Genomic DNA, 27,428 nt, shown 5'->3' on the forward strand with positions numbered 1-27,428 from the left:
CATGTTTGGTTACAGTTGCAGGGATGCCCGCAGCTCTCCACCTTCTTACCCAAGTGACCAGTCTTCATTTTTACTTCTTTACGCAGCGAGTGGTTAGGATTTGGAATGCACTGCCTGATAGGGCGGTGGATACAGATTCAACAGTGGCTTTCAAAAGGGAATTGGATAAACACTTGAAGGAGAAAAGAATTGCAGGGATATGGGGAAAGAGCTGGGGAGTGGGACTAACTGGCCGGCTCTTCGAAAGAGCTGGCATGGACTCAATGGATCAAATGGCCTCCTTCTGTGCTATGATTTGTGAGGCGAGATTCTGAGTGTTGGCAAATTATTACGTACGTTCCTCCCATCCCGTCCCTGTGGCTTCCTGATCTATAATCTACAAGCTTTTACTCATGAGAAATCTATTACAGATGTTAGAACCTACCTCTTTGACCAAGGTTTTGGTCATCTACCCTAATATCTCATGTGGCTCGGTGTCAAATTTTGTTTGATAATCACTCCTGTGAAGCGCCTTGGGACGTTTTACTATGTTAAAGGTGCTGTATAAATGCAAGCTGTTGTTGTTGTAGAAAGGTCTGGAAGTAAGACCTAGGATGCCAGTTAACAGGAGGAGGAATGGAGAGACGTATGGAAGAGAACCTAACAACTCTAGGCAGAAGACTACTTGCGGGACAGACCCAGAAAGTGCAACAAGCATACTGCACCCCACATCTGGCCCACAAAGTCCTCATTTTCCTGGGGGGGTCTAATGCGGGATGGGTTGCAGCTAGGGAGATACTTACACTGATGCACGGTTTGGTCCTGCTCCCCTCATTCAGCCGTTCTTGGCAGAGATGTGAAAGGTTAGAGAGAGCAAGACGAGCCTCAAGATCGCTGCAGATCTGATTGCTGGGCCTACTCAGTAGAGACTGAATACATCCCCCACAAACGGGCCAGTGGAACCATCATCACCAGCCCACTGGGGCGGAGCGCAAGTCTCCAATTGTAGGTACCATGTGGCATCAAGAGGTATGGGGAGAGCGCGGGAATATGGTATTGAGATAGAGGATCAGCCATGATCTTATTGAATGACGGAGCAGGCTCGAAGGGCCGAATGGCCGACTCCTCCTATTTTTCTATGTTTTTAAACTACAGTGATGTCTTAAAACATGTGTGTGTCCGTTGCAGAAACACCGCTCCTGACAGCAATGGACAGTCTCTTATGTCTTTGATGCTTTGTGACCAGACACTGTGGAGTGTTGCCAGGAAGTGCCTGGTCTGTTGTGTTGGGCTGTGTATGGTGACCTTCAGGTGTGGGGACCGGCCATGACTGATGCCTTGCCCACTGTACAGCACATTGCAACTTTACTTCCCCCATCGTTGCCTCCCCTCTCCCCGTAGGCCAATTAAAAAAAAAAATCTTCCGCCGTCCACTCTCCGACAGGATGACTGGGGGGGCTAGCAGCTTCCTCCCTCCCATCGCCATACTCTAATGGCTATTCTTCAGGTGTGACCCAGGACAATGAATGTTGGTGGGTTATTCGCCCACGCAAGGTCCCTCAGCCGAGCCTGATTATGCATTTTCGAACAAGATTCACCGGACAGTGAGGGTCCTGGCTGATTCCCCCCCCACCTTAATACAGGGGGTACTGAGGCTAACTGCAGGGTCTCAATTGCCGCTCCTGCTGAAATCAACTAACTTAGACCGTCCCTTTTTAATAAAGAAATGTGAAAGGAACTACAAGTAGCCTCTGTAACAGTGTAAAACCTAGTATTCTTTGAAGAACACAGTCCATTTTATGTCTCACAACCAACATTAGGACATTCAGGTAAATAGTCTTTGTTCATATAATTACAAATTTTCAACACTATGAAATACAAAGGCAAATTCTTTCCAAATATTTACATATACGAGTTGTTTTACATATAATACAGAATCTGTAAATGTCCAAAGCGTAGAAATTTTACACAAGTTTAATTAGGTTACGTTGGATGAGAACTTAGCGTAAGATCTCCTCTATCAGTCATACCTTTGTGAACAGTTTTTACAAGCTCTAGATATCTGGATGTGGTTTATACACTGTTGTGTGTTATCGTTTTTTTAATCAAACTTGAAATGGTAACCACTACAATGCAACCTATTCACCAGTTGCAACGTATATACTAGAACTTACGGTGTTCAATATCATCTGAGTGTGAGGCTGAAAAGAGAAATTTTGAACGCTGAAAATCTGAAATAATAACAGAAAATGCTTGAATTACAGAACAGGTCAGTCAGCATTTGGGTTAACGGTTCAGGTGAGACCCCTCGTCATGGCGCTTAGTGAGTAGCACTCTCGCCTCTCTCAGAAGGTCATGGGTTCAAGTCCCACGCCAGTGACCTGAGTACAAAATCTAGGCTGAGGCTGCAGTGCAGTAGTGAGGTCCCCCGAGTGGCCAATCTTCATGATAGGAAGTGCCCCATGACCCTATCGCCCTGATTTTAACCTTACCAGCCCGGCAGGAACGGAGTAGATATCTGTTTTACACCTGGCCCAATTTTATGCTCCATTGAGGTCAAAATCGGAGCTTTTAAGTGTCAGTTTGCCTTTCAACCATGGGGCATCATCACGGCCAATGCTGTCCTTGCCCAGTACCCAGCAGGAGCCAACGGATGGCGACCAAGAGCAGAAACCCTGGCTGAACTCCCCCGCCCCTCCTCGACCCCAGGGCCTTGACCAACTGCAGCAGGCAATTCCCCCCTCACTGGCTCCGCAACATCTACTGCAGATTTGTACCCAGTGCGATGGCAGTTACCGAGTATCATCTGGGCAATGTGCAAGACTGAGTGTGTAAACTCGGTTCAGGTTGCTACTGTGTTCTGTCTGAGCCGTGTTCACATTCCTCAATGTTGGGGTGGGGGCGTGGGAGGGTTGCCAACCCTCCAGGGATTAATGACTGATCGCCAGGTCACTGCTGCCAGCATAACCCGGGAGAAAAATCATAGGGGGCGTTAAAAAAAAGTTTATTTTTAATTTTCTTTGTGAACACTTTTGTTTATTAGTTGTAAAAATATCGGACATGGGAATAAAGGCTGTTTGACTGACAGTCAAGAAACATCCAATCGGGTAATAAAGAGTCTGTTCGCTTTCCGATTGGAGGAGGAAGGCGGGGCTTCATCAGGAGGGACATGTTGGACGACCAATGGTGGGTGTGTTGGGGGGGCGGGGCTGTTGGAGGCGGGAGGTCATGTGATAAAACCTCCAGGAATACGTCCAACCAGAGTTGGCAACCCCTATGGGCTGGTGAGGACAGGAGGAGCAGCCATACGGAAAGGGAACCTTATTTCTGTCCTGTACAGGTGGTTTCAGAGCTCAGTCAGTGTACAAAGAGGACAACTGGAATCATAGACGATAGGAGCAGGATTAGGCCATTCGGCCCCTCGAGTCTGCTCCGCCATTCAATGTGATCATGGCTGATCATCCAAACTCAGTACCCTGTCCCTGCTTTCTCCCCATATCCCTTGATCCCTTTAGCTTTAAGAAATATATCCAACTCCTTCTTGAATATAATTAATGAATTGGCCTCTACTGCCTTCTGTGGTAGAGAATTTCACAGGTTCACCACTCTCTGGGTGAAAAAATTCCTCATCTCTGTCCTAAATGGCCTACCCCTTATCCTTAGACTGTGACCCCTGGTTCTAGACTCCCCGACCATTGGGAACATCCTTCCTGCATCTAGTCTGTCTAGTCCTGTTAGAATTTTATAAGTTTCAATGAGATCCCCTCTCATTCTTCTAAACTCCAGCGAGTATAAGCCCAATCGACCCAATCTCTCCTCATACGTCATTCCTGCCATCCCAGGTATCAGCCTGGTGAATATTCGCTGCACTCCCTCCATGGCAAGAACATCCTTCCTCAGATAAGGTAACCAAAACTGCACACAATACTCAAGATGTGGTCTCACCAAGGCCCTGTACAACTGCAGCAAGACATCCTTGTTCCTGTACTCAAACCCTCTCGCTACGAAGGCCAACATACCATTTGCCTTCTTAACCGCCTGCTGCACCTGCATGCTTACCTTCAGCGACTGGTGCACAAGGACACCCAGGTCTCGTTGCACTTCCCCTTCTCCCAATCTATTGCCATTCAGATAATAATCTGCCTTCCTGTTTTTGACACCAAAGTGGATAACCTCGCATTTATCCACGCTATATTGCATCTGCCATGCTTCTGCCCAATCACCCAACCTGTCCAAATCATACTGGAGTTTCTCGGCATCCTCCTCACAACACACACGTCCACCCAGCTTTGTGTTGTCTGCAAACTTGGAGATATTACATCTAGTTCCCTCGTCTAGATCATTAATATATATTGTGAATAGCTGGGGCCCAAGGACCGATCCCTGCGGTACCCCACTAGTCACTGCCTGCCACTCGGAAAAAGACCCGTTTATTCCAACTCTTTGCTTTCTGTCTGCCAACCAGTTCTCTATCCAAGTCAATAACTTGCCCCCAATCCCATCTGACTTAACTTTACACGCTAATCTCTTATGCGGGACCTTATCAAAAGCCTTTTGAAAGTCCAAATACACCACATCCACTGGTTCTCCAGATCTACAGATCGTCGCTTCCTACTCTCGCTGAAGGGGCTTTGTCTCAGGCGGCGGTCTCGTTGCCCTGTTTATATCATCGATTCATCTGGCGTAACACCCTGAGGTCAATAGGTTGTCTATGATGTAATTTGCCTCCAGATTTAAGCTGGTTTTATATTCCTGGCTGCCGCCCTTACTGAATCCCAGGGAGCTTTTTCTTGGCTCTCCGCCAGCTACACAAACCCTATATGCCAATGTCATTAGTGCACATCTTAGTGCAACGTAAGAACAGCTTAAAGCACCCCCAATAGCCAGAGCTAACCTACATTATATTGGTAAATATCTGTGACAACTGTTTGCACATGGCCTGTGTATGGATGGATCAGTTGTTAGCATCTGAAAATAGCACCGAATGGGGAATTTATCAATTAATCCATTCATATTTATTTTATTTAATTTATATAATCTTCCCTCTGCCTCTCTAAATCTGTTTTTCCTCTTTCATTTTTAATTCTGCTGAAATGCTTTTTCATTTTCCTTGTCGGGCAGAAAACTAGAAGAAGTCACTGGCCTAGAAATTCAGTGCCCTTAGCGCCGATTTTGCGGCGCTAGAGGGCCTAGCGCTGCAATTGGCGCCGGCGCCGAAATTGCCTGGGGCCCTTCCGCCGCGGTAGACCGGTAGCGCTGCGCCGGCACCGATGACGTCATCGGTGTGCGCAGCGTCCCGGTTGCCATGCCGACGGGCCCCAGCGCCGAAATTCAGTTGCGGCCGCCTCGCCCGTGGCAGCCGCAACTAAGACTCTGGCAACAGAGTCTTACATGACTTTGCGCCGGCGCATTAAAGGCACCGCGGCGGCCGGCCGCTTTCCCGCCGGCCGCCTGGCCGCAGCTCCCTCCCCGGACTTCCCCCCCCCCCCCCCCCGGAACAGAAGCAAGCCCGGCACTTGTCCGAGGTGCCGGGCTCATTTTTAAAAAGATTTTCGCGGGCCGCGGCCGGGTGCAGGCAGCTCCTCCTTAAGGGAAGGAGGAGGCCTGCACTTCCCGAACCTGCCGCACCGCAGCGGGCGCCGCAGCGCCGGAATAGCGCCGATATTCAGCGCGTAGCGCCAGTTTTCAGGCGCAAACAGCTCTCAGCAGCGCCGGCAGCCGTTTGGGCGCAGAATTGGTGAATTTTGGGCCCGACCAGTGCGACTTAGCTCCGGCACTAACTTCCGGCGCTAAAGCCCTGGCTGCGCCAAAACTCAATTTCTAGGCCTTTATGTTTTAACCCTTCCCCAATGATATTTGAGGCAATCACAGAGATAATAGGTTCTCTACACTGTCCCATGTCCCCCTAGTCTTCTTCACTCCTCTCTTGAAGGTGCTGACCCTTGCTGGGGAATGTAGGGGTCTGCACTCTCTGGTTCCCTATGCAAGTGGCATCAAGCAAGGTCTGTCCAATCCATGCAACACATTCAAAGTTTTACAAAGTACATACAGCACAGAAACAGGCCAGGTCTATGCCAGTGTTCATGCTCCACACGAGCCGCCTCCTCCCACCCCTCTTCATCTCACCCCATCAACATATCCTTCTATTCCTTTCTCCCTCATGTGCTTATCCAGCTCCCCCTTGATTGCATCTATGCTAGTTGCCTCAACTACTTCTCATTGTAGAGAGTTCCACATTCCACTTTGTAATACCTAACTGACGGCTCTTGCCCAGCCCTACAATTGACAACCAACCCACAGGATTGAGGAATAACAACAGAAAATGCTGGAAAAACTCAGCAGGCTAGGGCAGCATCCGTGGAGAGAGAAACAGAGTCAACGTTTCAGGTCGAGGACCCTTCGTCAGAAGAAGGGTTTCGACCTGAAACGTTAACTCTGTTTCTCTCTCCACGGATGCTGCCCTGGCCTGCTGAGTTTTTCCAGCGTTTTCTGTTGTTATTTCGGATTTCCAGCCTCCGCAGTATTTTGCTATTCCACAGGACTGAGGGTTCGATTGCTGGCTTACTTTCACTGTTTCTTCCCCACCTCTCCTGAAAGCACCGACCCTTGCTCAGGTACAGTTCCACGAGTGCCAACCTCTCTCCGCTACCTCACCCAAGTGGCCATCCTTCCCCTGCGAGCCTTGGTAGCGAGCGTTTGCAGGGCGAGATTGGCCAGCTCAGTGCGGACCAGGGACCTCCGTGGTCTGAGTGGCTCAGGTCCATATTAGGTGATGCATTTACCGACGGAGCTGGGCATTAGGGGTGCGATTGTTGTTCAGTTGCCTTGGGCTAGTTTTAGCAGATAGATAAATCTGCAATGTTCCCTCTTGGTACGGGATGGTTATGGGGTGGGGGCGCGGGACCAGATGCAGGAAGGATGTTCCCGATGGTCAGGGAGTCCAGAACCAGGGGTCACAGTCTAAGGATAAGGGGTAAGCCATTTAGGACAGAGATGAGGAGGAATTTCTTCACCCAGAGAGTGGTGAACTTGTGGAATTCTCTACCGCAGAAGGCAGTTGAGGCCAATTCATTAAATATATTCAAGAAGGAGTTGGATATATTTCTTAAGGCTAAAGGGATCAAGGGATATGGGGAGAAGGCAGGGACAGGGTAGTGAATTTGGATGATCAGCCATGATCTCATTGAATGGCGGAGCAGGATCGAGGGGCCGAATGGCCTACTCCTGCTCCTATCTTCTATGTTTCTATGATGTGGGGACAAAATAGCCAGACTGGGCCTTCCCCTCAGTGTTGAGCCTGCCCATTGTGGTGTGGTGGAACAGCCAAGGAGGAATACATGACTCAGTTAGGCTACGTCTCCCTCACACCTGAAAGAAGCCGTGTGATGGTGGGAGGTTGCAGGAGGGCAATATAACAAAAAAAAAACTACAATCCGTAAATCCTATCAAAATTGTTGCTCATTTTCTTAAAAACATTTCTCTTGGGGGCCCCTAAACAAAGATGGCAGACAGCCAGTACTTACTAAAAAAAAAAATCAAGGTTTTGCAAAGTTTCTGCTGTTTTAAAAAGAAAATCACCGGTCTGGTTTGGGCCCTATTTGCCGCTTAAAGGGGCAGGCGTAATTCCTGACGGTTGTAAAAGGGGCTCTGGCTCATCCGCTGCAGTTTACTTCCACTGTGACTGTGCATTATTGCAGGGTTTTTCTTTTGGTGTTTAGCACAGCCAGCCTGAATTCAAGTTACCAGACGAACAGAAATGTAATCTACCCTGTGCCCCTGTTGAAACATTTTTTTTTCTACTGGGGGTATGTTCTGGGGATTAAAGCATATTGCACCTTGGGAGGCCAATTAAAGTGTGTGGCGTCAATTAAAAAAAAACAATAGAACAGGAAGGTGCCTCTGGTGTCTGGCCGAACTTGGCATACAGAAATTGCCAGTTGGTGCCCAGCTGTTGGAGTCCAGTATTACTGAATGAATTTGCACCTCCTCTTGTTTACCATTTGCTTTGACAGTAGTGGCTTTCGAGATTTGAACGTTCTATGCTTTTTTCGTTAACTGTCCGATTGAGCCATTCCGAGCTGCCAGGGATTCCTTTCGCTTGCGGTAAGCACTTTGGAAAAAGCCAAGCTGTGGGACAGAGAAGTGACCAAAAAAAGGGTTAATCCTAAAGGGGACTCATGCAGATTACAGATGTACTACTCCAATGCCCAACCCCACCTGCCCGCCTCCACCAGGTCAGCCGTGGCTCAGTGGGCAGCACTCTCGGCTCTGACTCAGAATGTCCGACAGTCCCCACTCCAGAGACTTGAGCACACAAAAATCTAGGCTGACACTCCCGTGCAGTGCTGAGGGAGTGCTGCACTGTCGAAGGTGCCGTCTTTCGGATGAGGCGTTAAACCGAGGCCCCCTCTGCTCTCTCAGGTGGACGTAAACGATCCCACGGCACTACAGGTTGGACCCCGGTAATCCGGCACCCGACGGTCCGGCACCTTCAGTGGTCCGGCACGAATTGAAACTGACGGTCTTTAGTTTGCGGAGCAGCCGCTCGGCGGCGCCACCGTTTCCTGCGATGTAAACAAACATAATATTGTACCTAATATTGTTATTTTAGGTGTTATTTACCTAACCTTCAGTGGTTTGGAATTTTCAATGGTCCGGCACCGGCCTGGTCCCGAGGGTGCCGGATTACCGGGGTCCAACCTGTATTTCGAAGAGCAGGGGAGTTCTCCCCGGTGTCCTGGCCAATATTTATCCCTCAGTCAACATCATTAAAAAAACAGATTTTCTGGTCATTATCACATTGCTGTTTGTGGGAGCTTGCTGTGCGCAAATTGGCTGCCGCGTTTCCCACATTACAACATGCATACATTTTTAGTGTTATTTGTAGATGCAGTAGTATGTGACCTAAGGTGGTGTATTATTGCAGACCATATACAATTTGCTCTATCGTGGTCTCGACATAACTCACTCAATCTTCCATGGCCAGCTGAAAATAAAACTTCCATGAACACATGAAATCAAGAGATCTACTGAACGTGTATGCTCGTTGGTGCAATCACTGCCCGCCCCACCCCCCCAATCACAGGTCCATTAGTGGCCAGGCAGGTAATCTTGTTTGCAATGCTCGAAGGTTTAATGTACAAGTTGCAATGAAATACAGTCCCTACCTTCCATAAAGCGAGAGTGAGCAGTGCCAGCAGAAGAAGCCCTCCTAACAAGCTTCCAATTATAATCCAAAGTGGGACCTCAGACTCGTACTGCTTGGTCATTTGAATCGTAATCTGTGAGAAGAGGTACAAGTGTATTATGATGGGTTCTGTTAATCCTTGTACTTGCTGTCTCCATTGGCTCCCTGTTTCCATAATGCATTGACCTTAATATTCTCATCCTTGTTTTTTCAGAGCTCTGCGCCGTCTTGCCCCAACTTATTTTTTTTCCCATTCATTCACGTGATGTGGGTATCGCTGGAAAGGCCAGCATTTATTGCCCATCCCTAGTTGCCCTTGAACCGCTGTAGTCCGTGAGGTGAAGGTGTTCCCACAGTGCTATTAGGGAGGGAGTTCCAGGCCTAGAAATTGAGTGGGCTTAGCGCCCAATTAGTGGCGCTAGAGGGCCTTGCGCCGGACTTATAGCCGTTTTGCAAATTGACTTGGGCCTTACCATCGGCGTTAGCCGGTAGCGCTGCGCCGGCACCGATGACGTCATCGGTGTGCGCAGCGTCCCGGTTGCCGTGGTAACCCGGCCCCAAACCCAAATTCAGTTGCGCCCGCCTCGCCCGTGGCAGGCGCAACTAACGAATGTGAAAAGTGTTCTTACACGCCTTTGCGCCGGCGCATAAAGGTGGAGCGGCGGCCGGCCGCGTTCCCGGCGGCCGCCTGCCCGCACCTCCCTTCCCGGACTCCTGCATCACCCCCCCCGCGGCCCTGATGAGTGTGTGCTGCGAGCCCGGCACTTCCCCGAGGTGCTGGGCTCAGATGTCGGGGGAATCTGCCGGACAGTTGTCAGCTGCAGGCAGCTCCTCCTTAACAGAAGGAGGAGGCCTGCAGTTCCCCAGCCTGCCGCACCGCATCGGGTGCCGCAGCGGGGGATTAGCGCCGGGAAACCCAATTCAACGCCCGTTTTCAGGCGCTAAAACCCTCCTTTAGCGCCCGCCGCCGTCTGGGGCCGGCGCAACCGAATTTTCGTCGGGCGCTGCCGCATTAACGCTGGCGCAAAATTTCTGGCGCTACAGCCCTGGCGAGCCCACAACCCAATTTCTAGGCCCCAGGATTTTGACCCAGCGACGATGAAGGATTAGCGATATACTTCTAAGTCAGGATGATATGTGACTTGGAGGGGAACTTGGAGGTGGTGGTGTTCCCATGCGCCTGCTGCCCTTGTCCTTCTAGGTGGAAGAGGTTGCGGGTTTGGGAGGTGCTGCCGAAGAAGCCTTGGCGAGTTGCTGCAGTGCATCTTGTAGATGGTGCACACTGCAGCCACGGTGCGCCGGTGGTGGAGGGAGTGAATGTTTACGGTGGTGGATGGGGTGAATGTTTAAGGTGGTGGATGGGGTGAATGTGTAAGGTGGTGGATGGGGTGCTGATCAAGCTTATCTGGATGATCTTCTCTTGCTGTGTGTCCCAGCTTGTACCCTTTTCTCCTCTGACTGAACTGCTCTCAGCTCCCTCCACTTTACCAGAGAAGTCCGATCCTTCAGTCACTACCTGCTTGGAATTTGGAACTTTATATCGTATTTAGATGCAGAAAAACTATTTCCTCTAGTGGGGGAATCAAGAACAAGTGGACATCATTTTAAAATTAGAGCTAGGTCATTCAGGTGCGGAATCAGGAAGCACCTTTTCCACACAAAGGTTGGTAGAAATGTAGAACTCTCGCCTCTAAAATGCTGTGGATGCCGGGGGTCAATTGGAGCTTTCAAGGCTGAGATAGTTAGATTTTTGTTAGGTAAGGGTACCAAGGAATATGGAGTAAAGGTGGGTAGATGGAGTTGAGGTGCAGATCAGCCGTGATCTAATTAAATGATGGAGCAGGCTCGAGGGGCCGAATGGCCTCCTCCTGTTTCTAAGCACTCGGAGACCACGCCTGGAGTACTGCGTACAGTTTTGGTCTCCTTATTTAAGGAGGGATATACTTGCATTGGAGGCAGTTCAGAGAAGGTTCACTAGGTTGATTCCGGAGATGAAGGGGTTGTCTTATGAAGGTTGAGCAGGCTGGGCCTATACTCATTGGAGTTTAGAAGAATGAGAGGGGATCTTATTGAAACATATAAGATTCTGAAGGGGCTTGACAGGGTAGATGCAGAGAGGACGTTTCCCCTCGTGGGGGAATCTAGAACTAGGGGGCATAATTTCAGAATAAGGGGAAACCCTTTTAAATCGGATATGAGGAAGAATTTCTCAGAGGGTCGTGAACCTTTGGAATTCTCTGTGGAGGCTGGGTCATTGAATATATTTAAGGTGGAGATAGACAGAATTTTGAACGAAAAGGGAGTCAAGGGTTATGGGGAAAATAAAAACATAAGAAATAGGAGCAGGACTAGGCCACTTGGCCCCTTGAGCCTGCTCCGCCAGGGCAGGGAAGTGGAGTCATAGAGTCATAGGCCTAGAAATTCACTTGGGCGCGGGCAGCTCGCTCGCGCCCAAAAGTTAGCGCTGGGCGGGGAGGCATTAGCGCACGCCGTATATTCGTCTTCTGCGCCCCAATTCGGAAGCGGGCGCTATACCAGGGTGTGCCCGCCTCCGTTTGGGGCGCTGCAACTGAATATCGGCGCGCTAGTTGCCGCAGCGCCACCCGATGTGGTGCGGCAGGCTGCGGTACTGCAGGCCTCCTCCTTCTCTTAAGGGGGAGGTGCCTGCAACGGCCGGAGCCCCGATCGCGAGTGCCGGCAAAAGAGCCCGGCACAACGGAGAAGTGCCGGGCTCCACGGAAACCAGCCGGCAATGCCGCAGGGGGGGGGGGTGGAGGAGGCCGGGGAAGGAGGTGCGGGCAGGCGGCCGCCGAAAAAGCGGCCGGCCGCACCTTCCGCTTTAAAGCGCCCCACTATGGCAGCAGGACGACCCCGTTTTCTGGTCGCTGTTTGCGCCTGCTTCGGAGGAGGCGGCCGCAAATAAATATGGGGATCGGCGCGGTTTCGGGGCGTTACGGGCCACCGCGCACACCGATGACGTCATCGGTCCCGGCGCAGCACTAACGGCTACCGCCGCCAATACCGCTGCACTCAATTTCCGCGCTAACACCCCGCTGGCGCAAAAGACCTCTTTAGGCGCTAAGTGGGCGCAAGGCCCACTGAATTTCTAGGCCTCAGAGTCATAGAGTTATACAGCACGGATAGAGGCCCTTCGGCCCATCATGTCCGCGCCGGCCATCAAGCCCTGTCTAATCTAATCCCATATTCCAGCATTTGGTCCGTAGCCTTGTATGCTATGGCATTTCAAGTGCTCATCCAAATGCTTCTTAAATGTTGTGAGGGTTCCTGCCTCCACAACCCTTTCAGGCAGTGAGTTCCAGACTCCAACCACCCTCTGGGTGAAAAAGTTCTTTCTCAAATCCCCTCTAAACCTCCCGCCCTTTACCTTGAATCTATGCCCCCTAGTTATTGACCCCTCTACTAAGGGAAAAAGCTCCTCAGCATCCATCCTATCTATGCCCCTCATAATTTTGTACACCTCAATCATGTCCCCCCTCAGCCTCCTCTGCTCCAAGGAAAACAAACCCAATCTGCCCAGTCTCTCTTCATAGCTGAAGCGCTCCAGCCCTGGTAACATCCTGGTGAACCTCCTCTGCACCCTCTCTAACGCGATCACATCCTTCCTGTAGTGTGGCGACCAGAACTGCACACAGTATTCCAGCTGTGGCCTAACCAGTGTTTTATACAGCTCCATCATAACCTCCTTGCTCTTATATTCAATGCCTCGGCTAATGAAGGCAAGTATCCCATATGCCTTTTTTACCACCTTATCCACCTGTTCCGCCGCCTTCAGGGATCTGTGTACTTGCACACCCAGATCCCTCTGACCCTCCGTCTTGCCTAGGGTCTTTCCATTCATTGTGTATTCCCTTGCCTTGTTAGTCCCCCCAAAGTGCATCACCTTGCACTTTTCCGGGTTAAATTCCATTTGCCACTGTTCCGCCCATCTGACCAACCCATCTATATCGTCCTGCAGACTGAGGCTACCCTCCTCGCTATTTACCGCCCTACCAATTTTTGTATCATCCGCGAACTTACTGATCATACCTTTTACATTCATATCCAAGTCATTAATGTAGACCACAAACAGCAAGGGACCCAGCACTGATCCCTGTGGTACCCCACTGGCCACAGGCTTCCAGTCACAAAAACAACCTTCGACCATCACCCTCTGCCTTCTGCCACTAAGCCAGTTTTGTATCCAATGTGCCAAGGCACCCTGGATTCCATGGGCTCTTACCTTCTTGACCAGTCTCCTGTGCGGGACTTTATCGAAGGCCTTACTGAAATCCATGTATACCACATCCACTGTGTTACCCTCATCCACACACCTAGTCACCCCCTCAAAAAATTCAATCAAATTAGTCAGACATGATCTTCCCCTTGACAAAGCCATGTTGACTATCCCTGATTAATCCTTGCCTCTCCAAGTGGAGACAAATTTTGTCCCTCAGAATTTTTTCCAATAATTTTCCTACCACTGATGTTAGGCTCACTGGCCTGTAGTTCCCCGGTTTTTCCCTACTACCCTTCTTGAATAATGGTACTACATTAGCGGTTCTCCAGTCCTCTGGCACATCCCCTGTGGCCAGAGAGGTCCTGAATATATGTGTTAGAGCCCCCGCAATCTCTTCCTTTGCCTCACACAGCAGCCTGGGATACATTTCATCCGGGCCTGGGGATTTATCCATTTTTAGGCCAGCTAAAACTGCCAATACCTCCTCCCTCTCGATGTTAATATGTTCGAGCATATCACAGTCCCCCCGCCCTATTTCTATGTCTACATCGTCCTTCTCCATAGTGAAAACAGATGCAAAAAATTCATTTAGAACCCCTCCTACATCTTCCGGCTCCACACACAGATTGCCACTTTTGTCCCTAATGGGCCCTATTTTTTCCCTAGTTATCCTCTTACCCTTAATATACTTATAAAACATCTTAGGATTTTCCTTTATTTTGCTCGCCAGTGTTATTTCATGGCCCCTCCTTGATCTCCTAATTTCTTTGAGGCCAAGATCAAATCAGCCATGATCTTATTGAATGGCGGAGCAGGCTCGAGGGGCCAAATGGCCGACTCCTGCTCCTACATCTTATGTTCTAAGTTGCGAGCGCTGCATGGTCAGAAGTACCATCCTTCAGGCGAGACGTTAAACTGAGACCTGATCGGTGGACGTGAAGAAAAGCCGTAAATGGGGTTGGTATTCTAGAAAGGCGAGATCAAAATAGGGGCGAACAGATTACCTGACCAATATCACGTTGCTGTTCGTGGGAGCTTGCTGTGTGAAAATTGGCTGCCGCGTTTCCTACATTACAACAGTGACTACACTTCACAAAAAAAATACTTCAGTGGCTGTAAAGCGCTTTGGGATATCCTGAGCTCATGAAAGGCGCTATAGAAATATAGTTCTTTATTTTCTTTCCCGTAACTAGGTCTGTTGATAGAGCCGAGGTAATGCAGAGATATCCACTGTCCACTAGAGGTCAGCAGAGCACCACCTGAAACAGGGTGAATAAAGTGGAGCCAGAACTCCCAATAATACTGGGAAGGGGCAATATCATTACTTTGGGAGTTCTATGGATTATGAAAACTTAATTTCCTCACTTGAGGTTGTCTGAATTGTGTGGCCTAAATGCAGGATATTAAAAAACAGAATGAGACTTGTTATTACAGAAAGATTTCCTTTCACATGGAAATGATGTACTAAAGATACTGCTGGGAGAGCGAAGGGGGCGAGTCAGCAGATGTGGTTCTCATTTTATCATATTCTGACTGGACGCATGTGCAGGGGCCGTGTGGTGGATTGGAAATGCCTGTGACACACTTGTTGACGGAGTCATTGCAATCCCGGCGGTGATATCTCGGATACGGGCATCGCAAATTGCCAGCTGCCCTAAGATATAACTTACGGTCCAACCCACCTGCTGATTCAATCCTCTTCCCCCCCCCCCCCACCGACTTCTCCACACCTGCCCATTGTGCATCTCAAACCCAACATCCTGCCCGTTCCTCATGGTCCCCCCACCCCCAACCAGCTGCTCACTTTGGCTTCTCATTCTGGAGTTTAGAAGAATGAGAGGCGATCTCATTGAAACATATAAGATTCTGAGGGGGATTGACAGGGTAGATGCTAAGAGGTTGCTTCCCCTGGCTGGAGAGTCTAGAATTAGGGGGCATAGTCTCAGGATAAGGGGTCGGCCATTTAGGACTGAGATGAGGAGAAATTTCTTCACACAGAAGGTGGTGAATCTTTGCAATTCTCTACCCCAAAAGGCTGTGGATGCGGAGTCTTTGAGTATATTCCAGGCTGAGATCGATAGATTTTTGGACTCTAGGGAAATCAAGGGATATGGAAATCAGGCGGGAAAGTGGAGTTGAGGTCGAAGATCAGCCATGATCTTATTGAATGGAGGGGCAGGCTCGAGGGGCCGAATGGCCGACTCCTGCTCCTAATTCTTATGTTATACTCTTATGTTCAGCTCCACCCTCCTGGCTAAACACTTTCCCCTTTCCCTTGCCATTGTGCTCTCACTGCCCTTTACAGTGGGAATGAAGGGTGTGAGGATCAGCAGTTGGCTAATGGAGGCAGAGGAGACGGACCCTGGAGGTGAGTGAACATCGTTCTTTGCCCTGAGATCAGCTAGCTCTGCACAGACCGGGGAAGGAGGTTGGGAGCTGCTGCTCTCTGTGGCTCAGTACCAGCCAGCATTGGGCAAACTACAAGGAAGCTAACAAAATGGCCTTCTCCCTATCACCTCGCCGGTAGCAATTAACTTTATTTAAAAAAATAATTGAAGGTTTTAATTATTTTTATCTTCTAATCATTCCCTGAGAGGCCAGGTCACTGACTCCTCACCTGAGAGGCCAGGTCACTGACTCCTCACCTGAGAGGCCAGGTACTGACTCCTCACCTGAGAGGCCAGGTCACTGACTTCTCACCTGAGGCCAGGTCACTGACTCCTCACCTGAGGCCAGGTCACTGACCCCTCACCTGAGGCCGGGTCACTGACTCCTCACCTGAGGCCGGGTCACTGACCCCTCACCTGAGGCCGGGTCACTGACTCCTCACCTGAGGCCGGGTCACTGACTCCTCACCTGAGGCCGGGTCACTGACTCCTCACCTGAGGCCGGGTCATCACTCCTCACCTGAGAGGCCAGGTCATCACTCCTCACCTGAGAGGCCTGGTCATCACTCCTCACCTGAGAGGCCAGGTCATCACTCCTCACCTGAGAGGCCTGGTCATCACTCCTCACCTGAGAGGCCAGGTACTGACTCCTCACCGGAGAGGCCAGGTCATCACTCCTCACCTGAGAGGCCAGGTACTGACTCCTCACCGGAGAGGCCAGGTCACTGACTCCTCACCTGAGAGGCCAGGTCACTGACTCCTCACCTGAGAGGCCAGGTCACTGACTCCTCACCTGAGAGGCCAGGTACTGACTCCTCACCCGAGAGGCCAGGTCACTGACTCCTCACCCGAGAGGCCAGGTCACTGACTCCTCACCCGAGAGGCCAGGTCACTGACTCCCCACCCGAGAGGCCAGGTCACTGACTCCCCACCCGAGAGGCCAGGTCACTGACTCCTCACCTGAGGCCGGGTCACTGACCCCTCACCTGAGAGGCCTGGTCATCACTCCTCACCTGAGAGGCCTGGTCATCACTCCTCACCTGAGAGGCCAGGTCATCACTCCTCACCTGAGAGGCCTGGTCATCACTCCTCACCTGAGAGGCCAGGTCATCACTCCTCACCTGAGAGGCCTGGTCATCACTCCTCACCTGAGAGGCCAGGTACTGACTCCTCACCGGAGAGGCCAGGTCACTGACTCCTCACCTGAGAGGCCAGGTCACTGACTCCTCACCTGAGAGGCCAGGTCACTGACTCCTCACCTGAGAGGCCAGGTACTGACTCCTCACCCGAGAGGCCAGGTCACTGACTCCTCACCCGAGAGGCCAGGTCACTGACTCCTCACCCGAGAGGCCAGGTCACTGACTCCCCACCCGAGAGGCCAGGTCACTGACTCCTCACCTGAGAGGCCAGGTCACTGACTCCTCACCTGAGGGGCCAGGTCACTGACTCCTCACCTGAGAGACCAGGTCATCACTCCTCACCTGAGGCCAGGTCACTGACTCCTCATCTGAGGGGCCAGGTCATTGACTCCTCACCTGAGGGGCCAGGTCATTGACTCCTCACCTGAGAGGCCAGGTCACTGACTCCTCACCTGAGGGGCCAGGTCATTGACTCCTCACCAGAGAGGCCAGGTCACTGACTCCTCACCCGAGAGGCCAGGTCACTGACTCCTCACCTGAGAGGCCAGGTCACTGACTCCTCACCTGAGAGGCCAGGTCACTGACTCCTCACCCGAGGGGCCAGGTCATTGACTCCTCACCTGAGAGGCCAGGTCACTGACTCCTCACCCGAGAGGCCAGGTCACTGACTCCTCACCCGAGAGGCCAGGTACTGACTCCTCACCCGAGAGGCCAGGTCACTGACTCCTCACCTGAGAGGCCAGGTCACTGCACCCAGACCTCTGTAGTATAGAATGATACAGCAAGGAAGGAGGCCATTCAGCCCATCGTGCCTGTGCCAGCTCTTTGAAAGATCTCTCCAATTAATCCCACTCCCCCTTGCTCTTTCCCTATCGCCCTGCAAATTTTTCCCCTTCAAGTATTTATCCAGGTCATTGGCCTGCACCCAGTGGGGTCGCCAACTCTGATTGGGTGTATTCCTGGAGGTTATCACATGATCTCCTCCCTCCACAATTGCTCCGCCCCCACTCTCCCACCATTGGTCCATTGTCCATCCTCGCAGCGTCACACCCTCTCTGACCAATTGGAAAGCTTACAGGAGCCCTGTTATGCGATTGGACGGTTCTTGACTGTCAGACAAACAGCATTTTTATAACTAACAGACGAAAGTGTTGCCACTCTGATTTTTCTCCTGGGTTGTCCTGGTGATTAATCTTCAATTCCTGGAGACCCCAGGACATTCCTGGAGGGTTGGTAACCCCACTCTGCAGCCATGAGAGCAGCCTGGGGCCTTTCCCTGTCCCACTGTGGCTCAGAAACAGCCTAATGTTCGGGCAATTTCTGCCAGCTCAGGCCGAGACCAGGGACCCGCGACCCATTTCCCCGGGCGTGCCTGCGTACAGCGAACGCTGATTCACTTACATGCCGGCTCCTCCCCTCCTCTTTTATAAACATGGTGCTGGGCTCCCGAATATCAAGTGTTGCCGTGGTTACGAGTAACAGTGACCTGAACTTGAGCTGAAAAAAACAAGATAACACACGGAAAACATTCAATGTGGAAAAGACAATGGGACTGATTTTCATTCCCCTCCCCCCCTCCTCCCCTCCAGCCCTCACCCTCCCCCTCCCTGTACCCCTCCCCCTCCCTGTACCCCTCCCCCTCCCTGTACCCCTCCTCCCCTCCCATTCCCCTCTCATCCCTCACCCTCCTGTGCCCATTCCCCTCTCATCCCTCTCCCCCTCCGGCCCTCCTCCTCCCGTCCCCCTCCCCCCTCCTCCCGCCCCCCTCCCCCAGCCGGCACCTGACAGCTCAGATGGCGGTAGGGTTGCTACATTTGGCCTCAGTGCCTCTGGGAGATGAAGGGTTAAAATCCCACCAGCATTCCGACTCCTCACACGTGGCCATGTGGGTTATGCAACAGAGGGCAGCTGGTATTAGGAGTACGGTGGTGCCGTAGTTACGTTAGGCCTGGACTAATAATCCAGTGAGTTCAAATCTCACCAGGGGAGTTTGAGAATTTGAATTCAGTTTTTTTTTTAAATCAGTAAAAGTGACTGACATAATAAAACTCACTACGCACTTGGTTTGAGTATAAAGCAAGGCTTTAATCAACTTGTTTCAAAACATGGAGATCTAGTTATCTTTCACTAGTTCCTGTTTACACAATGCCCTGGGTAAGCTGGGCCCACGCCTGAGTATTTATACTCCTTGGACGGCGCCACCAGCTGGCCGTCCAGTGTTATTTCATGAGTCTTTCTTCATGGATCATAAGATTCATAACAGTGACTATGAAGCTGCTGGATTGCTGTAAATCCCAACTGGTTCACCAACGTCCTTTAAGGGCAGTAGTCCTGCCGTCCTTACCCGATCTGGGCCTATATGTGACTCCAGTCCCACACCAATGTGGTTGACTCTTAACTGCCCTCCGAAGTAGCCGAGCAAGCCGCTCAGTTGGATCAAACCGCTAGCAACGGTTCTTCAAAGAGAAGGCCCAATACCTTCTCCAAGGACACCAGGGACGGGCAATCAATGCTGGCCTGCCAGTGACGCCCACAACCCGAGAATGAAACGAAGAAACCTTATGGAATAACAACAGAAAGCGCTGGAAAAACTCAGCAGGCCAGGCAACATCCGTGGAGAGAAACAGAGTTAACGTTTCAGGTCGAAGACCCTTCGTCAGAACTGGAAAAAAAGCAGGAAAAGGGATAGATTTTAAAGCAAGTTTAGGGGCTGGGAAAAGGGGGAGGGGATGAAAGAACAAAAGGGAAGGCCAGTGATAGGATAGAAAGCAGGAGAGATTGAGAGACAATGAGAAACATTAAGAGATATTCAAGGAATAAAGGATGGCTCTGGATGAAGTGTGAAAGGCTCTGGCGAATGAAGGACCGCTGCCATGTGGGAGGAAAGAAAAAAGCCCAGACAAAAGTGTGGATTAAAAAAAAGAGAAAAATATATATACAGGGTATATATATGTGATAGGGGCCGAGGTTATAATCTGAAATTGTTGAACTCTATGTTGAGTCCAGAGGGCTGTAGAGTGCCTAAGCGAAAGATGAGGTGCTGTTCCTCGAGCTTGCGCTGAGCTTCCATGGAACAGTGCAAGAGGCCGAGGACGGTGAGATCAGAGTGGGAATGGGGCGGTGAATTAAAGTGACAGGCCACCGGGAGCTCGGGGTCATCCTTATGGACTGAACGGAGGTGTTCCGCAAAGCGGTCGCCCAATCTGCGTTTGGAACCTTATGGAACCCTGTCACAGAATGGGTCAGCACCTTCGGCGGAGGATGGAAAGTGAATCCTACAGCACAGGAGGAGGCCGTTGGGCCCATCGCGCCTGTGCTTTGAAATGCAAGTCTTTCTTTCTTTCATAAGCACTGCAATGTTTTCCCCTTCAAGTATTTATCCTTTTGAAAGTAAAGGGAAGAGAACCGAGGTGGAAAAGAGATTGCTTGACTTTCAGACTGAGGACAGCAGAAGGTCACAAGTAAGACTCGGTCAATGTGCTTTTTTTTTTAAATGGTGCTTCCCTTTAAATAACTCACCATGTGCACTTAAAGGATTTACTAGTTTCCAAGCCAACAATTCCAGATGGCCTCTTAACTTAATATTTGACATTTATCCTGTGAAAAGTTATCGTTCTATAGTGGGAGGAAAGAACACTCATATTGAATCCATTTGACAAATTCCACTGATTTTAGCCCCAATGTCGCAGATGTAACTGAACTTAGACGGTTTTCTTTATCAATTTTAATGATGATTTCAAGGACTGTGGCTTTTGTTATGACGCCTGTTTCTCTTACAGTGCAATAATAATACATGGTTGTCAAAAAAAATGCATGTTTTCTTGTCTTATTTGGGATGAAGCAACGCTGATGGAATTTGGAATGTAAATTAAATCCAGGCATTGTTTACCCCCTCTGAAATTAGATTGCCTGAAGACTCTGTGTGAAACCCCAATGATTTTATGTCTTAAAGTTTGAAATCAAGGTGACAGTTCCGATCCCCACAGTGTCAGCCGTGACTCAGTGGATAGCACTCTCACCTTGGGCTCAGAAGGTTGTGAGTTCAAGTGCCGCTCCAGAGACTGGAGCACGTAATCTAAGCTGGCAGTGCTGAGGGAGTGCCGCACTGTCGGAGGTGTCGTCTTTGGGATGAGACGTTAAACCGAGGCCTCGACTTGGCCGACTTTCACTTATATAGACCCTTTCACGATCTCAGGACGTTCCAAGAGTTCTTCACAGCCAATTTACTTTACTTTTGAAGTTGTAGTGTAGGAAAGGCAGCAGCCAATTTGAGCACAGCAAGCTCCCACAAACAGCAATGTGATAATGACCAGATAATCTGTTTTTTTTTTAGTGATGCTGGTTGAGGAATAAATATTGGGCACGACACCGGGGAGAACTCTCCCCCTGCTCTTTTTTGAAATAGTGGCCGTGAGATCTTTTACATCCACCTGAGAGAGCAGACGGGGGCCTCGGTTTAACGTCTCATCCGAAAGACGGCACCATCCGACAGTGCAGCACTCCCTCAGCACTGCACTGGGAGAATCAGCCTGTATTTTTGTGCTCGAGTCTCGGGAGTGGGACTTGAACCCACAACCTTCTGACTCACAGGCAAGGCTGTTACACACTGAACCATGCCTGACACAGTCAAGCGGGGAGGCGTATCGCCGATTAGAAAACAAGATATTGCTAACCCAAGAGTGTGAGAAAGGTGGTCGAAGGGTGTGTACTGATATGAGGGCAGCATTCAAGTCTGGACTATGTAGAGACTCAAGAATTTAGTTAATTTTTTAAGGTAACGTTTATGCACTTACCGCCATCAGCGAATCAGTCAAGAGTCTTCCAGACATGTGAATGGTGTATTCGTCATTGGTTTTAAGATTCTTCACTTCACAGACCAGGAGAGTGCATTTAGCATTGCCGGCATCCTGTCGGACAATACATATTCAAGGTTAAAACTGGCCAAAGTTAATGCAGAATAGAGGAAATGCATCAATAGAAACTGGAGGTGGACTGGCAATAAGTAGTCTTCAGACCCAGACTTTGAAGATCATTTATGAACAGGAAATTGAGGCAGTTCTAACTGATTACAGACTTCTGGATACTGTTTAAGATTCTGGCATGAGTTCATCATAAAAACGTTTACAAGGCGAGAAAGAGAAAAAGCATTTTTTTTGGTGAATGATCTTGTCTCATTCCAGGTTTCTTTTTTGGCTTCCCCCCTCCCCCCCTTTTTTTTTCCTTCTCCTGAAGGCACTGACTCATGTCTGGGCGCTGTTCCATAGACATCAGGACCTATTGGCTACTGTGCCCAACTAGGCACTCTTCATATGTCAAGGCAGATGTTCAACTTTGGAGGGCATCACCACCATCCCTAACTGAACTCCACACACACACACACACACAGTCTTTCCAAAGAGTCATAGAATTATAGAACCGTATAGCACAGAAGGAGGCCATTCGGCCCACTGTGCCTATGTTGGCTCTTTGAAAGAGCTCTCCAATTAGTCCCACTCTTTGCTCTTTCCCCGTAGCCCTGCAATTTTTTTCTTTTTCAAGACCCTTTTGAAAGTTATTATCCCACCATCATAACAACTTGCTGCGTAAGAAAAATTCTCCTTATCTCCCCTCTGGTTCTTTTGCTATATATAGCAATCAAGGAGCAGGAACCCCGGTTGATTTTTCCTCTCAATAGTCTGGGGGTATTGAGACTTAAGAGTTAAGGCTAATTGTAGCAATGTGATTAGTGGAGCTTTTTTTTAACAGGATATCAACAAGAGAATTCAACAGCCTACTCTCCAATGGTCACGCAATGAGCGGTCGTCCCCTCCATGCTGCAGAATTGTGGGGAGTGGTTTATGCTGAGGCATTGTATGGTCACTTGCAGACAGTCGCTTGTAACTAAAGGTTTCTGTCCCAGTTTTAAAATGAGATGTCCTATTTGGATTGCTCGCGGGAATGAAGGGCCCCTATAGCAGGAGATATACATGAGCAAATTAGGAGTTCGGAGGGCAGTCAGATGGAACCTTTACACTAAAGGGCAATAGAGTAGTGCAGTAAGTTACCAGTGAATGTCACTGAGGCAGACAGTATCAGTGGATTCAAGGGGTTTCTGGTGGAAGAAATGATTGAGGGATATGGGGAGGTGGTGCGCTGCTGGGGCTGATATATCAGGGAGGCACGCACGTATTGGCCGTAAATTCCTTTTCCTGAAAATTCTTATGGTGCCGAAATGGTCCCATAGGATAATATTTTATCTGGATGAGTGCCGCTGTCAAAGGAGCGGAGAGAGGAATTTCCGATGAATGCATTCCTACATTACAACATTTTTGTAAGGCCTTCAGTGTAGCAACACGTCCCAAGGTGCTTCACAGGAGCGTTATCAGACGGAATATCCTACAATGTGATTTCAGCTCCAGTGCTCTGGTCTGCCAGCTCCTCGCTGTTCTCATTCGGGGCATCAGTCAGGGGGCGGGTGCGCCAACTGGCCTCAGCACCCATGGGTGGGATATTGGTCAGCGCACCTGCTCCGGATGGATCCCTGTCGGAGGGCGCGCAGGTGTAATGACTGCATGGCACTCACTGTCTGGTGCACATGCGAGTAATGGGCACAATTCCCCAGTGGAAAGTTTGACCAGACTCGGACTCCCCCACCCCCTCAGTGAGAGTCAGTGCCTCCGGGAAAGGAGGGGGGAAACGAAGTGATAAGAGCGTGGGGTAAAAAAAAATAACCTGAGTAAGGGAAATCAAAGACGGAAGGATTAGAAAGGAAATAGTGTGCAGGAAGTCGCTCTTTATAAATAGACGCAAGGCTCTGGCTGAGATCAAAAGAATCTGACTTCAAACAGCTCCTTCTGTTCACATTAAAGTTCTGATTTCCCGAAAACAACAAAGCATCGTTACCAGCTTCTTGTGGTGCCTCAGATCTTCTGCAAAAACTTGTCCTACAGGACGGTGCCACTGCTGCATTTCTGTGTGATTGGTCACACTGCACTGGATCCCATCTTCCTGCAATGCATTGAACACAACAGCGACGTAAATACATAAAGGGATGCAAGCGGCAAATCATCATCACCAGTGATGATAACACGAAATTACATAGCACCTTCGCCGTGAGCGACGTGTCAAAGTCATTCACGTCGGAGAGACAGGCCGTCAAATGGCATGGGAAGAGTTAGAAGAGACGAGCGAAGCATATTTTTGAGGTTCCAAGGAGGTATTTTAAAGGCATTAAGAGAAGCAATAAGGTGGAGGAGATTGGGAAGAGAATTTCAGAGAGTGGGCCTAGATGAATAGCTTAGATGCATTTAAGGAGAAGCTAGATAAGTACATGAGGGAGAAAAAACATAAGAACATAAGAAATAGGAGCTGGAGTCGGCCATTCAGCCCCTCGAGCCTGCTCCGCCATTCAATAAGATCATGGCTGATCTTCAACCTCATCTCCACTTTCCTGCACTATCCCCATATCCCTTGATTCCCTCAATATCCAAAAATCTATCGATCTCTGTCTTGAATATACTCAACGACTGAGCCTCCACGGCCCTCTGGGGTAGAGAATTCCAAAGATTCACCACCCACTGAGTGAAGAAATTTCTCCTCACCTCAGTCCGAAATGGCCGACCCCTTATTCTGAGACTGTGACCCCTGGTTCTAGACTCCCCAGCCAGGGGAAACATCCTCCCTGTATCTACCCTGTCAAGCCCTGTAAGAATTTTGTATGTTTCAATGAGATCACCTCTCATTCTTCTAAACTCTAGCGAATATAGGCCTAGTCTACTCAACCTCTCCTCACAGGACAATCCACCCCTCCTCCCCCCGTCCCAGGAACCAGTCTGGTGAACCTTCGAAATAGAAGGGTATGTTGATAGGGTGAGATGAAGCAAGGTGGGAGGAGGCTCGTGTGGGGTATAGACACTCAGGTGGGCCGAATGGCCCGCTCCTGTGCTGTAATTCTATGTAAAAAGGACACCGAGGTTATAGACGGTCTATGTAAACTTCCTGAACCCCAACCGTTGTCAGAAACTAAAGCAGGCTCGTGTTATTCTCATAGGAGATACCCAGAAAGGTTCTGGACAGTTTTGTGCCCATCGTCAACGGAGGTTGAGAAGCTCCCAACCTGTTTCACACACCAGCATTCCAGCTCACCATTCTGGGCAAGATTTGAATGCGAGGCCCCGAGGCAGGACACACTGCACTACCCAGTCCCTGCAATAAAACAATACTCAAACTCACAAAGTACTTTTAGCGGCTCGGCGAGTCTATCCGAGTCATATAGGCCAGGAAGACCCGGGCTTGATCCCTGGTCTGCGCCGAGTTACCGGATTTCAGCGAGGCCACCGGTGCGGCTGCTTTAGGGAGCGGATTGTCACCGATGTTCCTCCATCCTGATGGCTAACCAGCGACACCTGCTGGGTGTCTGGATGTCAGGCGAGAACAAGGATTGGTAGACTGTGATGCCCCAGTGGTTGAACAGCCTGCTGACACTCACTGCCAAGGTTCAAATAATGGCCACTGAGGAAACTCCCAGAGGAAGTGTACCACACTGAATCAATCCCTTCAGGAAAAGAAGGGGCAGGCTTGGCAAGAAAAAGAGAAAAACACTTCATAAATTTTTAGCACATAAGCGTGTTGAATTCTTATGCAGGACACTTGCAGATAAAATGTAAAACAGTTATCATATTAAAGGAGGATTCTACCATCAGAATATCATTCATAGAAGAGAGTGTCACCATTGGGACCCCTTTCATTGAAAGGGAGTGTTACCATTAGCACCAGTCTCAATACAAGAGAGTGTCACCAGAATTGACCTATTGGGCCGAATGGCCTGTTTCTGTGCTTTAAATACTAGGTCACTATCAGGACCGTTCTCATAGAGCAAATCTCACCATCAGGAAGCCTATTCGGCCCCTCTCATTGAGTGCATCAGGACCACTCTCACTGAAAGGGCGTGCTACCATTAGGACCATTCCCATAGATGGAATGTCACTAGCAGGACCCCTCTTGTAGAGAAGGTATCACCATTAGGGCCTCTCTCATAGATGGACTGTCACTCTCAGGAACCCCCTGCGGGCTCAGCGCCTCTGCTCCCCGTACTCACCGGACTGGTGGAGTTGTTGGTCAGGACCAGGAGGAGGTTGTTACCTTTGGTCATTGTCGGAATGGTCACTTTGACCAGCAGGTGGCCAACAGTGAATCGCCCCAGATTCTGAAGCTGCAATTAAACCGAGATAAGAACATGAGAACTTTTAGCAACAGGAAGTGGCCAATAGGCCTAACAAGCCCATCCATTTTTCATAGATAAACCCACCTTCTCACTATTCTGAAATCCCTTCTGGGTCCAAAAACCTGTCTCGTTGTCTCTTGAACCCTTCAGTGGCACCAAGGCTTAAACCAGCTATCCCAGCACGGAATGAGGATTGAACCTGGGCCATCCCTGGACAACACTTGGCGTGTATGTGTCAGCTTGGCTCAGTTGGTAACACTCTTGCCTCTGAGTCAGAAGCTTTGTGGGTTCAAACCCCACTCCAGCCTGTACTCTAGGTTGCCCCTTCAATGTGGTCCTAAGGGAGTGCTGAACTGCCGGTGGTGTTGTCTTTTACTTGCAGGTGTAAAGAATCCCATGGTACTATTTGAAGAAGAGCAGAGGCTAAAAACAGATTAATGGTTCATTTGGTTTTTTTTGTGGGATCTTGCTGTGTGCTAATTGGCTGCTGTGTTTCCCTGTGTAACAACAGTGACAACACTTCAAAAGTAATTAAATGGTTATGAAGCACTTTGGGACATCCTGAGGATGTGATAAGGTGCTATGTCCTTCTTTCTATTCACCTGAGCACATAATCCAGGCTGACACCCCCAGTGCAGTGCTGAGGGAGTGCTGCACCATCGGAGGTGCCGCCTTTTGGATGAGACGATAAACCGTGACCCCGCCTGCTCTCCCACGTGGACGTAAAAGATCCCGTGGCGCTATTTCGAAGAACAGCAGGGGGTGGGGGGGGGGAGTTATCCCTGGAGTCCTGGGGCCCCTGGGCCAATATTTATCCCTCAACCAACATCGCTGAAACAGATGATCTGGTCATGATCAGATTGCTGTGTGTGGGAGCTTGCTGTACGCAAACTGGCTGCTGCATTTCCTACATTACAACAGTGACTACACTTCCAAAGTACTTAATTGGCTGTAAAGCACTTTGGGACATCTTGAGGTTGAGAGAGGCGCCATATAAATGCAAGTTCTTTCTTCCAGTGAGGGATCCCATGTATTCAGAACTTCAATAGTTGCAGAGTTGAATGTCATTTGTTGAACTAGGGTTGCAGAACAAAGATTATTTGACTGCAAATCTGCACTTGACCCAGTTTGTCCAGGTACAATCTCTCCAGGTCTTTGAGTTCATGGACCGCACCAGGTTTAAATTCATTAAATACCATTCATTTTCCAATTGTCTCCAGCTGCATCCTACATTATGTTACTTAATCGATAAAGAAATCTGTTACCATAATTATTAAAAAGTACATTTTGATTTTAA

The 27,428-nt window shown here is 49.7% G+C and overlaps 1 protein-coding gene across 1 annotated transcript in view; it reads right to left on the minus strand.

Moving 5' to 3' along the window:
* Positions 1-1,733: 1,733 nt before the first annotated feature.
* LOC147099952 (integrin alpha-11-like) overlaps positions 1,734-27,428 on the minus strand; it is a 181,354-nt gene continuing 155,659 nt past the window's right edge. The window contains exons 25-31 of the mRNA XM_085968480.1: positions 26,006-26,119; positions 23,812-23,916; positions 21,723-21,836; positions 18,331-18,426; positions 9,147-9,260; positions 7,977-8,106; positions 1,734-2,210 (exon numbers count right to left, since the gene is read on the minus strand). Of these exons, the coding sequence (XP_085824606.1) occupies positions 8,017-8,106; positions 9,147-9,260; positions 18,331-18,426; positions 21,723-21,836; positions 23,812-23,916; positions 26,006-26,119 (633 nt within the window). The 3' untranslated portion in view covers positions 1,734-2,210; positions 7,977-8,016. The remainder of the gene's footprint in view (positions 2,211-7,976; positions 8,107-9,146; positions 9,261-18,330; positions 18,427-21,722; positions 21,837-23,811; positions 23,917-26,005; positions 26,120-27,428) is intronic.

This window comes from Somniosus microcephalus, chromosome 27, assembly GCF_052327205.1.
Source record: "Somniosus microcephalus isolate GS21.2 chromosome 27, FLI_Smic_1.0, whole genome shotgun sequence".
NCBI lineage: Eukaryota > Metazoa > Chordata > Chondrichthyes > Squaliformes > Somniosidae > Somniosus > Somniosus microcephalus.